The sequence below is a fragment of the Camelus ferus genome, chromosome 7 (assembly GCF_009834535.1).
Source record: "Camelus ferus isolate YT-003-E chromosome 7, BCGSAC_Cfer_1.0, whole genome shotgun sequence".
NCBI lineage: Eukaryota > Metazoa > Chordata > Mammalia > Artiodactyla > Camelidae > Camelus > Camelus ferus.
The window spans coordinates 48,630,860-48,643,430 of NC_045702.1; the positions used below are offsets into that span (position 1 = coordinate 48,630,860).

Here is a 12,571-nt window from a genome sequence, read left to right on the forward strand (position 1 = left end):
GGAAAATTGCTTTCTCATTTCTCTTAGTGGCAAAAAAGGTTATATTGGTTGAGTGTTCTGACAGTTTAAGCTAGTTTTACCTACACTGTGTTGGCTTATGATAATTAATTGAGTTGTTTTGGTGACTAACTAGGTAGTGCTGATGGAGAGCTTATTCAAAGGAGTAGTTCCTAAAAATTCAGTGGAGGCTTCAGGATTTCTGAACGGAAGGGGCTTAAGTCTGACTATCTGACCAGCAGACATTGAAGCATATGGTATTGTAGCTATCTCTTGAAACTCTATTTGCATAGTAAGTGTACATTTTTTTCAATTGTGTACTACTTTGGGGTAGCTGGAAAGGAGCTTATAAAGATAGTGGGTTCTAAACCTCTTAGTCATCTCTAGACATTAAGACTGGCTGTCCTTAACTTGAAACTTGACATCTAAATACTTAGCATCAAATTCAACTTGCATAATGATTACAGGGGCTCAGATGGGATAGTATTAACATTATATCCATTTTAGAAGTCATTAAATAGAGATATTTTATGATTTATCTAAAGTCCTATACTTTATGGAGCTGGATTTTAAATTCAGGTTTTATAACTCTAAGTGCAGATTTCTTCCCCTTAAAACAAGGAGTTAGAATAAGTTAAATGCACTCCACGGTTTATTAAAAGCATCTTCAGGGGCCTGATGGCTCATCACTGCTTCTTCCTGAGGTCATAACTCCTCACCATAAATTTATGGATAAATATAGTCGGTGTATAGAGACCATGGATAGTTCTTCTAATGCTTCCATAAGAATGAACGCTCTGTGGACTTTAATAGTTACCTTACTTGGTCATTCATTTTTACTTATTGTTCATAGTGATAGATAAACCTTTTAAGTGCCATTAAATGATGAGGGGCTACCAAGCATGTTCGTTTGAACAGAGAAGAGATACAGATTGATCTAATCTCACACTTTAAAAATATATTCAAGGCAAAAGAGAAACTCAGACTCATTTGAAACATGCATAGTGATTGACAAAGCTCAGGTGCCTAATTCAGGGAGAAAGAGTCTGAAGTTTTTCCATCTTGCATTGTGAAGACTAAGTGTTTTATATTTGATACCTTGTGATTTAAATTTAGCATAATTACTTTGATGGTGAAGGGAGAGAGTTAATTTTTAAGTCATAAATAACAATCGCTTTGATCAAGGTTGTTGTAGTGTCTCATTTTTATGCAATATGCATGGTTCAGGGAAGTTTTAAATCACATTTTGGTTTAAAAAATAGAATAATGTTTACCAACATCTGTGTGCTCATTCTATAGGAATCTCATAGTCAATCCTCTGATAAGGAAAGTAATTATTGTTTGTAGAGTGAATAATCATCCCTAGGTTGATAAATTATTAACTACTAGGACCTAAGGCTATCTTTGGATGTGGCTAGTTCACCTTCCTCCTCTTGCAATTAAAGATATTAAGAAACTTATTAGTTAAGTGATTTACCCGAAGCTCTGTAATTAGTTACTTAGTTAGTCCTAAATCTCCCCTAATTCCCGTCTAGTTGTGTCCTCTGTACTTTGCTTGTTGGGTTTGCTTAAACTTAAATCAACTTTCTCAATTTTAGAAAATTCAGATATATGTGTGGTGGAAGAAAGGATGCTAGTTTCTAGAATATGTGATGACAAATTTAATTTATAGAAAATAAGTTGCTTTTAATTATGACCTGCAATTGTTGCTGCAGGCTTTGCTGAAGATTGATTGCCAAGGGTTAGTAGCGCGTCTCATCCAAGAGGCTGCTGTTTTGACTTCAGCTGTCAAGCTTGGAAAAAGCTGGAGGGAACTAGCTGAAAAGTTAGTACAACTCACAAAGCGACAAATGGAGGTGTATGAAATTCCTCACAGAGGAAAAGCTGGAGATGTTGCTGTAGAGGTAAGATTTTTGTTTGTTTAACTAATAGTGAAAAAGTGCAGACCAAGTAAATCAAATGTAATCAAGTGTGCACTGCATACATAGATTGAGGGAATGTCCTAGAAGATACATTCACTGGAGGCACTGCACCTATAACCACTGATATTATCTGAAATATACACACATCACTCTTTAAAGGTGTTAAGAACCTTTGAAATATATTGACGTTTCTCCTATTGGATTGCATATTAACATGGCTTTTGATCAAATAAAGTGACCAAGTTAGTGAGGCAGTTAATATGCAGGGCTATAAGAACTTGAGGCAGAGAAGGGAGAAGTTGGGACCCAGCCAGGACAAGGAAAAAGAACATAATAATAAGTATTCATCAGCCTCAGGCCCAGACTTAGTCATTTGTGGTAAATAATGTTTGGTGACAAAAAGCATTAAGAGGGTAGTTGGTGTGGGGCCACTGGTAATAACAGCTAGAGATATTTGAGAGCATTATCTCCTTCACAGTTTTGCATACAATAACAACTATAGACATCAAATACAGAATGACAGCATGTAGCACAAAGGAAGTATTTAAAATGCAAATATTGTTTTTATTAATGTTAAAACAAATGTATACTTTTAGATATGTTATTTTCTCTATTTACCATAAAGAAATGTGAGTCAATTTTCGTTGACTAAAATAAAAATTTTCCAGTGATAAGCATATATAAAATAGTCTGCATCTTTCACACAAGTGTAAACATTTTTAGGATATTGCGGTTAAGGAGCGATTATCTCTCTGCTTAGATGATGACGTGCGAGGAGGTAAAAAGTGTATTCTCTACTTCCTTTTCGGGCATAGACCTGAGTCTTAATTACTTGAGAAAATTTTCTTACTTTGAAATAACCTAATCAGCTGAGTATGCAGGACAAGATGACCTTTCCATGAAGGGCCAAGAGTCAAATCAAGTCAGTTGAATCCCAGCAGCTTCAGTGGAAGTCTCAGCAGGCTGGCTTCTGGGTTCCTGGAACCTGTTTCTCTAAACAAGACTCTTTAGCCTGGAGCAGCCAGAGGCTGAGGCCATATTTCTTCCTCATAGTCTACATTTATCTCCAGACACTAAGAAGGGCATTACAACCTACAAATCAGCACTACAAATCAGGACAAACTACACATTTTACTGAATGAAGTAAAAAGTAAAGATGAGAAACTTAAAAGAAATAAACAAAAGGAGCAAGATTATGTGTGGTATGCTGCTGTGATATTTCACTTAACTGACTAAAACATTGTCTAATTGAGATACTACTGCCCACCTAATAGAGTGGCCCAAATCCGGAACACTGACCACACCAAATGCTGTTGAGGATATGGAGTAACAGAAACCCTCATTCATTGCTGGTCAGAATATACAGTCACTTTGGAAAGCACCTTGGATTTTTTTTGCAAATGAAACTGCTCTTTGTATATGATCCATCAAGCATGCTCATTGGTATTTACCCATAGGAACTGAAGATTTTGTCCACAAAAAAACCCCTGCACTTGAATGTTTATAGCAACTTTATTCATAATTACCAAAACTTGGAAGCAACCAAGATGTCCTTCAGTAGGGGAATCAATAAATAAGTTGTGATACAATGGAACATTGTGTGACAATGAAATATTACCCAGCACTAAAAAGAAATGAGCTACAAAGCCATGGAAAGACATAGAGAAACCTTAAATGCATGTTACTAAGCAAGAGAACCCAATCTGAAAAGGCTGTGTATGTACTACATGATTCCAAATATATGACATTCTGGAAAAGTCAAACTATGAAGACAGTAAAAAGATCAGGTGGCTGCCAGTGGTTGGGAAGGAGGGATAAACAGGTAGAGCACAGAGGACTTTTAGGGCAGTGAAAATACTCAGTATGATACCATAATGATGGATACATGTCATTTTACATTTGTCCATACCCACCATGTACAACACCAAGAGCTAACCCTAAAGTACACTAACGATTTTGAGTGATAATCATGTATCAGTGTAGATTAATCAGTTGTATAAGATATACCACTGTGAGGAAAGATATTGATAGTGGGGAAGGCTATGCATGTGTCAGGGCAGGGGATATACGGGGAATCTCTACCTTCCTCTCAATTTTGCTGTGTACCTAAAATGGCTCTAAGAAAAATCTTTCAAAAAAAGTTGTCTAATTGAAAGCAAGACTTATTTTTTACCTTAATAAGCTCTGTTTTTAAAAAGGTTTTATTGAGAGTTGTTTATCAAAGAGTTTTGGTAAGTATCCAACTTCTCTCTAATTGTGGTTGTTTACAGTTTGTCCTCCCCAAAATCTTCATAGAGGCCAAGAGGCTTCTTTTCCATTATTTACTTTTGCACAGCCCAAATCACAAATGACCAAGTTTATACTTGAGACTGATAAATAATCAGGAGCAGAAAGGAAATCCCCTATGTGTCTTTCTAGGGGCTGTTGTTCAAATTATTGTGATTAACACTAACAATCATCACTTTGATCCATGTTATTCGATGTTTAGAAAATAATGCATTAGTATATTGGCCTGAAGCTATTCCAAATACTCTATGAGAATCTTTACCTTTTAGGCCACTTAAAGTAATGGCTAAATGTATGCTAACTTCCATCCCCCTGAATAAAAAAAATAGCTGTACAATATTTTTCTCTCAGGAAGGAAATGATTCTTAAATATGGTCATTTTACAAGTTAAGCAGTTGATTTCAAAACGTACTTATATTAGTTCCCGGTAGGGTATGCAGAGGGAGGGATTGGAATTGGGGAAGGGAGATAACGAGTTCTCGTGGTTCCCATGCTGCTTTTATTTCCTTTATCTCACATCCTTAGTGGGCACACATTTTGAGAATTTCCTCCTATGTGTGCCAATGCCTACAATCGTGTTTTTCACTGACTTTCCTTCCTTTTCAACTTCTCTCTTTTTCCTTTGTTCTATTTTTATTTTATCTAACAGTTATGTGGCACTTATTCTGTGCCAGGCTCTGTTCTGGTAACATTTCAGAAATTAACTTACTTAATCCTTTCAACAAAAACTTGTGGGGCAGATCCTAATGTTATCTAAGCTGTGGGGAGGCTAAGTAACTTGCTTAAACACCATGGCTAGAAGTCATGGAACCAGGTTTGAGCACAGGCTTTGAATTTGGGGTCCTTATACTTTAACCATTACACTCTGCCCACCTACTTTGAATCCAGTATAGTGGCTGAGTGGCAGAGCTGGGAGATATGGTTAAGCCTGGGGATTTAAACAACTCATTTCACTTTTTCTTTTTTTCTTTTTTTAAGCCATGTTATGATACTACCAAATTTTGCCTTAGTATCTTCATCAAGCCTCACGCCAATTAAAAAAAAGGACATTATTAATAGTATGTCTGTCAGATTTTTCTTGAGTACTTTTCACCACTTCTTATTCTTTTATAAGATGAAAAAGAGCCTTTCTGGAGACTTCTGAGAATGCCACTTTTAAATTAACCATCTCCCTAAGTTAAATTTTAAGAAAAGTTACTCAAGTTTTCTAATAACATTGCAATTCCTACATAAAAGCAGAACTATAAAACTTGGAATATGATTATAAGCAAAATATATTTTTCAAAGTATTTCTTAAAATAAACCTATCCTATACAAAGATGTTTAATTATTGCCAAGGTTTTCCTGTGAAATTTAGTAAAAATTAACTGGAGTTTTTCTGAACTTTAATTTAAAAAGTAGGTATCAATAAAATATTATAAAAACAACCCGTTTTTAAAAACAGTTGGATTTTGCAAGGGGAAATGCTGGAGATTTCAGGGATAAGATATTTAGAGGCCTCAGTTAGGTACTCTTCACTTAGCCTTCTGGAGACTGTTACCATTTATGACAATAATTTCCTAGCAACTCTCTCTCATTGTTCCCCCGCCTAATAATAATGATTATGCTCTTTCCATCTTACTCAGTATGGACACTTATTCACCACTTGTTTCACTTTTCCTTCTAAGTTACCCTCTACCAGTGCCCACTGGACTCCACCTCAACCACAGGCACCAATAAACCTGTAGAGGAGGATTTCTTTACTGACCTATCAGAATGGGCCACACAAATGAAGTCAACATTCCTAATTGTAATATTTTTTTCCATCTCAGAAACCACTCACCTGTAGACAGCTGTAACTGGCAAGATAAATGTATAAGTCTTCTTGCTGTCTACACTTGATCAGTGAGGATCTAATTCTCTGCTTTATCTTCTAGCTACAATCTTTGTCCCTCCTCACTTTCTGACTGGCAGCTATAGTGTTCAGAGCACTTTATTCTAAGTCTAGATTGAAAAAGGGAAAGTAGGTAATCCTCAAACAGCCAATTTTATTAGTATTTTTATAGGTAAATGAAAATTCTATATGGCATTCTTCCTACTTGTTACTATACCCTTGCTGCTGTTTAATTCATCCATGCAATTAACATATTTTCTGGGACTATCAGTTCTCAGCTCTGGAGCCCTAGGAACTAGAAAAAACACAAACAGATGAAAGATATGATTTTTTTCTCTCTAAAGCCAAGTTTTACTTGGCTTGGGAATTGGGATAAACTTAATTTTTGAATTACTATATTTTAAAGAACTATATGATTAGATGCTGAAATAAGTGAATATAACTAGCAGTGAGAATGATAATAGTTATTGTAATCTATTGTGTGTTTACTGAGTGTTAGCTAATCATTATGATCATTTTCTTTACAGTATCTCATTCATTTCAAAAAACTTTGTAAGGAAGACATTATAACCATCCTCTTTTTATAAATATGCAAACTGAGAGGGAATGCATTGGTGTAAGTTATCCAGAATTACATGCTTGTTAAGTGACTGAACTAGAATTTAAATCCAGGTTTGTTTTACACACTGTTCTATTCACTGTGCTCTACTAATGCTAAGTCCTTTCAGAGTTAACTAAATAATAAAAGATCAAAATGGCAGGAGCTGTTAGAGGGCACATCCTAGTCCTGAAGGATGGGTAACATTTGAATAATTGGAGAGGACCAGAAGGGTATTTCTGTGCTTCTGGATAAGAATAACTTCTAGAGACCACTGAGGAGAATATATGTGCTTGAGGAGAGAGTTCATCTCAATAGTTATGGGGAGATATGGTTGGATATGTATTTTTAGACTGTCTTGAATAACTACCAGAGCAGAGGTTAAGATTTGTGGTCTTGATTCCTGTCCCAGCTCTATCATCTTTTAGCCCTAAGACCAAGCTTGGGCAAGATATTTGACTTTTCTAGGAATCTTTGTTTGTTTGTAAAATGAGGCAAATAATACCATCTTATTCATCAGATGTTTGGAGGATTAAGTGAGATAACATATATGAAATATTTGGGACATTGCTTTCTATGCACATTACCTATTATTTGACTAAGAGGAAGAGGTGAATTTGACAAATGTACAATACTGAATAATTCTGGAAAAGGGAATAAAGTATATTAATTTTTTAGTAATATGGCAGAGTAACTATAGAAAGAATATAAGTAAAGGAAATGTCAGCAATGATTTTAAGGCTCTTTTGAGAAACTGGCAGGATGGTGATGCATGGAAAAAAAGAGAACAAAGTCTTGGCTGATCAGCTTTTTCTTAACTGGCTTAGCAGCATTTAATTTTCCTTGGAAAATATCTCTTACAAAAGGTAAAAGGAATGCTCTTGAACTCTTATGGTTTTCTGATTTTCTGACTCTCACTGAAACACCTGGATTATGCTTATGGGGATATGGCATTGTTTGGTTCTGTATCTTGGCCTGGCTCAGTTCTACCCTTGGTACTTAAAGCTATGGTTTGGTGTTCTTTTGCAGTAAAAAATATATTTACAATTTCTTTAAAAAGGGAGAAGCATTATATGGAAATTTACCTACCTACCCGTGGTAAAGTGTATAGAATGATTTCTCAGATCTTCATTGTTTGTACTAGAAATCTCTCAAAGTGACGTAATATTTAGATTACCATAGTCTATTTTGTGCAGTACTATAATGCCTGTTGCTACAATCTTTAATTCCAAAAAGATACTCTATTTGTTTAATAAGTGGAATAAAGAAAAGAAAGACATCACATTGTAATTCATGGGGTAACACATTGTATTCTTATGCTCTTTAATTTCTTTTTTTTTTTAATAGAGTTATAGTCAGTTTACAATGTTGTGTCAATTTCCATTGTAAAGCACAATTTTTCAGTTATATATGAACATACATATATTCATTGTCACATTCTTTTTCACTGTGAGCTACCACAAGATCTTGTATATATTTCCCTGTGCTCCTTCATTATGTCTCATTACCACACTGAGAATCAAATAGAAATAATAATTATATAAGGTTAAATATTGTAAAGATTTTAAAATGTAGAGACACTAATCTTTGATTTAGATATTTACATTTTTCTTTATCAAGGTTTATTATTAAGAAATACAAACAACAAGAAATTTCAGCAACCAAAGCCCAGCTAGTTATGACTTAAATCAGCATTTATTAAAACTGCTTAATACTGAAATAAATTTGGCAAAATTTTAGTGAGATTGCCCCAGATTAATAGCCAGGTGACCTGGATTCTTTCCCTAGTTGGGAATCTGTGAGAATTGCTTGACCAGCAGTTTTTCCTAAGATGTTACACAGTTCTGATGCAGTAGCAAGGAATGGGTCCTCTATCTTCCTCTGGCTTCCTCAGACTTAATCCCTGAAGTTTCAAGTGATTATTCCTAGTGCAAACAGAGCTGGCTATGCTCAAAGAGACTTTTCCAAGAGAATCTTATGTCAAGATTTAAACAAGCACCATCTCCCTTCTAAGGCAATAAAGACCCTCTGATATGTTAGTCTCTTTTCTGAAGATAACAGCAACCTCATCTTCAACAATATTTATCTGCTTACCAATTACAGGTGACGGAAGGCCCACCTGGATCTCATAAATGATGCACTGAACATAGAATACATATAATAATCATTAATGAGGCCAATTTGCCTTGATACTTCTTGAGCTAATTGTACTTAAAATAAAACATTGGTCCTATAGTTTTATGAGGAAAGTAGGTGGATTATTAATCCTTTAGTGTGGCAAAATGTAATTATCCAAAGGTAGTTAAAATCATTTACATTCTAATACTCTTCCTATTTTATGAGCTTAAAAAAGACATAGAATGCTACGCTCAAATCTGAATTGTCTTTGTTCATGTTGCATTTCATTATCTAGCTCATTATCTAATGAGTCTGATCAGCTTTGGGGAATGAGCTCTCTAAATTTGGAAAACTTTGTTTTTTACCTCTATTCAGTTTCATTTCTCTTGGCATCCCACTTATTACTTTTTCATCGCTCCTTTTCCTCTTTATTTGTTCTCTAATATCTGGAAGATAAACCAAAGACATGTTCCTTCTATGCAAATGCTGGGAGTTCAGAAACTATTCAACTTTAGTAGATTAAATGCTTACTGATGCTGCTGCCCTTCATAAAAAGAGATCAAAACACGTAGATGAGGAATTAACAACTCTCTGCTTTTATCAGCCTCATGCTTCCCATTTAAAGATGAATCCATAAACACCATGAAGTTAACATCAAAAATCTAAGAGTGAAGGGGTAAGAATGATGCCTTTGTGTCAAATATTTGTGATAAAGATGAGAAGGCTGAGGGAATTTGTTTTGTGTTTAAGAATAATTCAACAAAAACAAACCCTCAGGAGCATGCTTTCCTTTCGATTTGTAAAAGCATTAGTGCAGAGTTTCTGCGTATCTTCCTTAAATCATAACATTGAGCAAGAAAGGAAGAACTATTTTTAAACCACCGAATAGATAAAAGATAACATAAACCTGTAAAAGATCTTGGCAGTCCACAACTCATTTCCAGCTTTTGGAGGACTTAACTTAGATCATCCCAGAAAGAAAATTGTTTATTCTACTTATTTTATTCATTCAAACATTTCCAGAGAAAATGACTGTATTTTCTCTTTAATTTATTACAAATTTTAGAGTCCTTTGTGACCTTAATGTGTATGTATACTTGGACATAATTGTATAAAGTCTTTGGTTAATTAATGAATGCAAGTTACCTTTTGTGTCTTTGTTCACTTGCTGAGCAAGAAAAATAGAATGACTTTAGACAGTAAGAAATGCTGAAAAAAGAAAAGTGTAAGTATTTAAGGACTTGAGTCCAAATGTCATAAATCTACACCCCAAAGGACAACAAACGACTGAGTAGACTATTACATTGAATAGATTTCTTCCTTGGTGTTTTCCTCTACTTTCATGCTTTTCCCCATCATTTTAGCATAAGTGAAGCTAAATCCTTGCCTGCTCTCCGGAGATCATCTCTCTTCCAATTTCTTGTTGGAGATAAGAGATAGCCCCTCTTTTACTTCAAACTCAGTAGAGCTAAAACCAGACCCCTTATTTTTCTTTCACCCCAAAATTACCCACTTTCCTTCATATTCTATTAAAAAGTATTAAATGCAAACAAAATGCCAAACACTTCATAAGGTGTTTGGGACACACATATGGAGATTATTATCCATATTTTATAGATTAAAGAATTCAAAGTTCAGATAATTTGATTAATTTACTCACACTGGCCCATCCGATAGACAATGGAATTAGATGTGAACCCAGGATACTGAAACCAAAACTCATCTTTCTTTCTGTTACACCATATTGCTTCTCAGTTGATGGAACTATCATTTTTTTCCTTACACCAAATTAGAATATGCAAGTAATTTTTGAGTTTTTTAATCATTATTAATTGCAAAATCTTGTTTATTCATACATTGAACCAGTGTTTGTGCAAGTATCTCCATCCATGCTATAAAGCTTATAAAAACAAGAGCCATGTTCATCATTTTATTCCTTTTTGTAAAAAGATTCCTGACAGTGGTAGCTACTCAATAATTTTGATTTAATAAGTGAAGTAATTAATGAACAGCAGTGTATTTCAAGTATTTTCATTGTATGGTGTTTCTCTGTCATCTGCATTGAGAGCTACCAAAAATGTTATTTATATATAGCAGATCAAATTATGCACTGAAGGAATATTCAGGTTTAGTTTGCTGCAAAGGGGAACAACAATGGAATGCAAAATGTGCTCATATTTTAGTACAAATCATGAAGTTTACCATTGCCCTATTGTTTTTAGCCCAAAGATATGGTACTTATTTCTACGTAGCTTATGGTTTAGAAACCAAGGGATCTCCAGTGAGTTTAAGGCAATATTCCTCTTTGTATTTCTAACTAATTTAGAGGACTCCTGGGAAGTCTTTTTACACTTTAAGAAGTCCTGTTAGGGTCCAGGACTCAGCCATCTCTCCACATTTCTCTGAATTTCAAGAGCTGGCCATTCTGTTCTGCCATAGGTACAAACTGCCAAACTTGAGGGGATTACATGGCCCTCTGATTAAGTTAGTGGGTAGTTGTAGCACTGGACTTCTTCTGAATCTGTAGTTTCTAATTCCCACATCACCTTGGTGTATTTCCTGCTTCTGACAGCACCAGGGGGCTGCTTTGTGATTGAGTATGCCTCAGGCCTTTTCTATTCATAGCAATCTACTGTGCTGCAGCAAGATATATGATGCAGAGTTTTTCTACCCAGGATAGCTAGTGAAGGTATGTGCTTTGAATCTGCACCATAGTGCACAACCTGAAAGTTACTGATTTGTGATTCTTAAGAGACGTCTGTTTTCTGTGATACTGTGCCATTATCTTGGTACTAAAATGCTCTCAGTTGCTGACAATCATAAAATATCCTCAAATACATCTTTTTATCAGACTCATTCACTAAGGGGGCTTAGAATAAAGTCTTAGAAGCCTTTCGCTGTAAACATCATTATTTTAATCAATATACAACAAGTTGGAAAATAATGTACCAGCTAGTTGAGCATCAGGGAATTTAAAATGAATGCAACATAGAATACAGGTCTAAAAGCTTTTACACAGGGCTAGGATATGCCCACTACAGAATAATCTACTTGTGTCATGCTTCTTTGCATCCGAGCAGTGACAGGCAAGATTAAGTCTGGCAAAAAGGCTCTATTAATATGCCTCAACTCATCTTCCATTGCGGGCTGTTAGTGGGACCGGCACTTTGGGAGGTTTGGTTTAAATGTGAGTATTCAGAAAAATAGATGAGTGAACACCTCATTCACAGTTTATTAGTGACGGAAGATACTGTTCTTTATAAATCAGTTTGGTGAGGATAAAGTTTATATACAGAAATCTGGGATGATTTCTGTTGCTGCATCATGACCACCTCTATAGGTTTAACTTTGATCATTATCTCCATTTAATACCTTGAAGAATCGAGCTTGGTCAAGAGAGGTAAAAATATGGGTGGTCATGGCTGCTCAGGAATGCCAATTTGGATAAAATATCAAATTATCCTTTGAGCCTGTTGCCTAGCCTCTTACGTAGATTGAATTGAAACATAATGAAACTCCTTATTTAGGCCTTTCATTAACTTCAGTTGTAAAATATATGGGGCTATCAGCAGAGGGTGAAAATTACATCTCAAGGCCCTACTTCATGTGATATTAGTATTAGTGCAGGCTCTATTTTAAGAAAGCAACTCTGCATAATATGTAGCTCACAGTCTGTGTTCCTGCACTTTGGAAATGATAAAAATCACAAATGAATTAGTGAAACCAAATAAGTAGCAAGTAACAAAGTTTATATTCCAGATATTCCATTTACAAGTA

General features: G+C 35.1%; 1 protein-coding gene across 5 annotated transcripts in view; it reads left to right on the forward strand.

Moving 5' to 3' along the window:
- MACC1 (MET transcriptional regulator MACC1) overlaps positions 1-12,571 on the forward strand; it is a 156,705-nt gene that overhangs the window by 39,466 nt on the left and 104,668 nt on the right. For all 5 annotated transcript variants that reach the window (XR_004321481.1, XR_004321482.1, XM_032483879.1 and 2 more), the window contains one exon: positions 1,713-1,901. Coding sequence is in view for 3 of the 5 variants with exons in the window: in XM_032483879.1 (XP_032339770.1) it covers positions 1,713-1,901 (189 nt within the window). In the remaining 2 variants the exon portion in view is untranslated. The remainder of the gene's footprint in view (positions 1-1,712; positions 1,902-12,571) is intronic.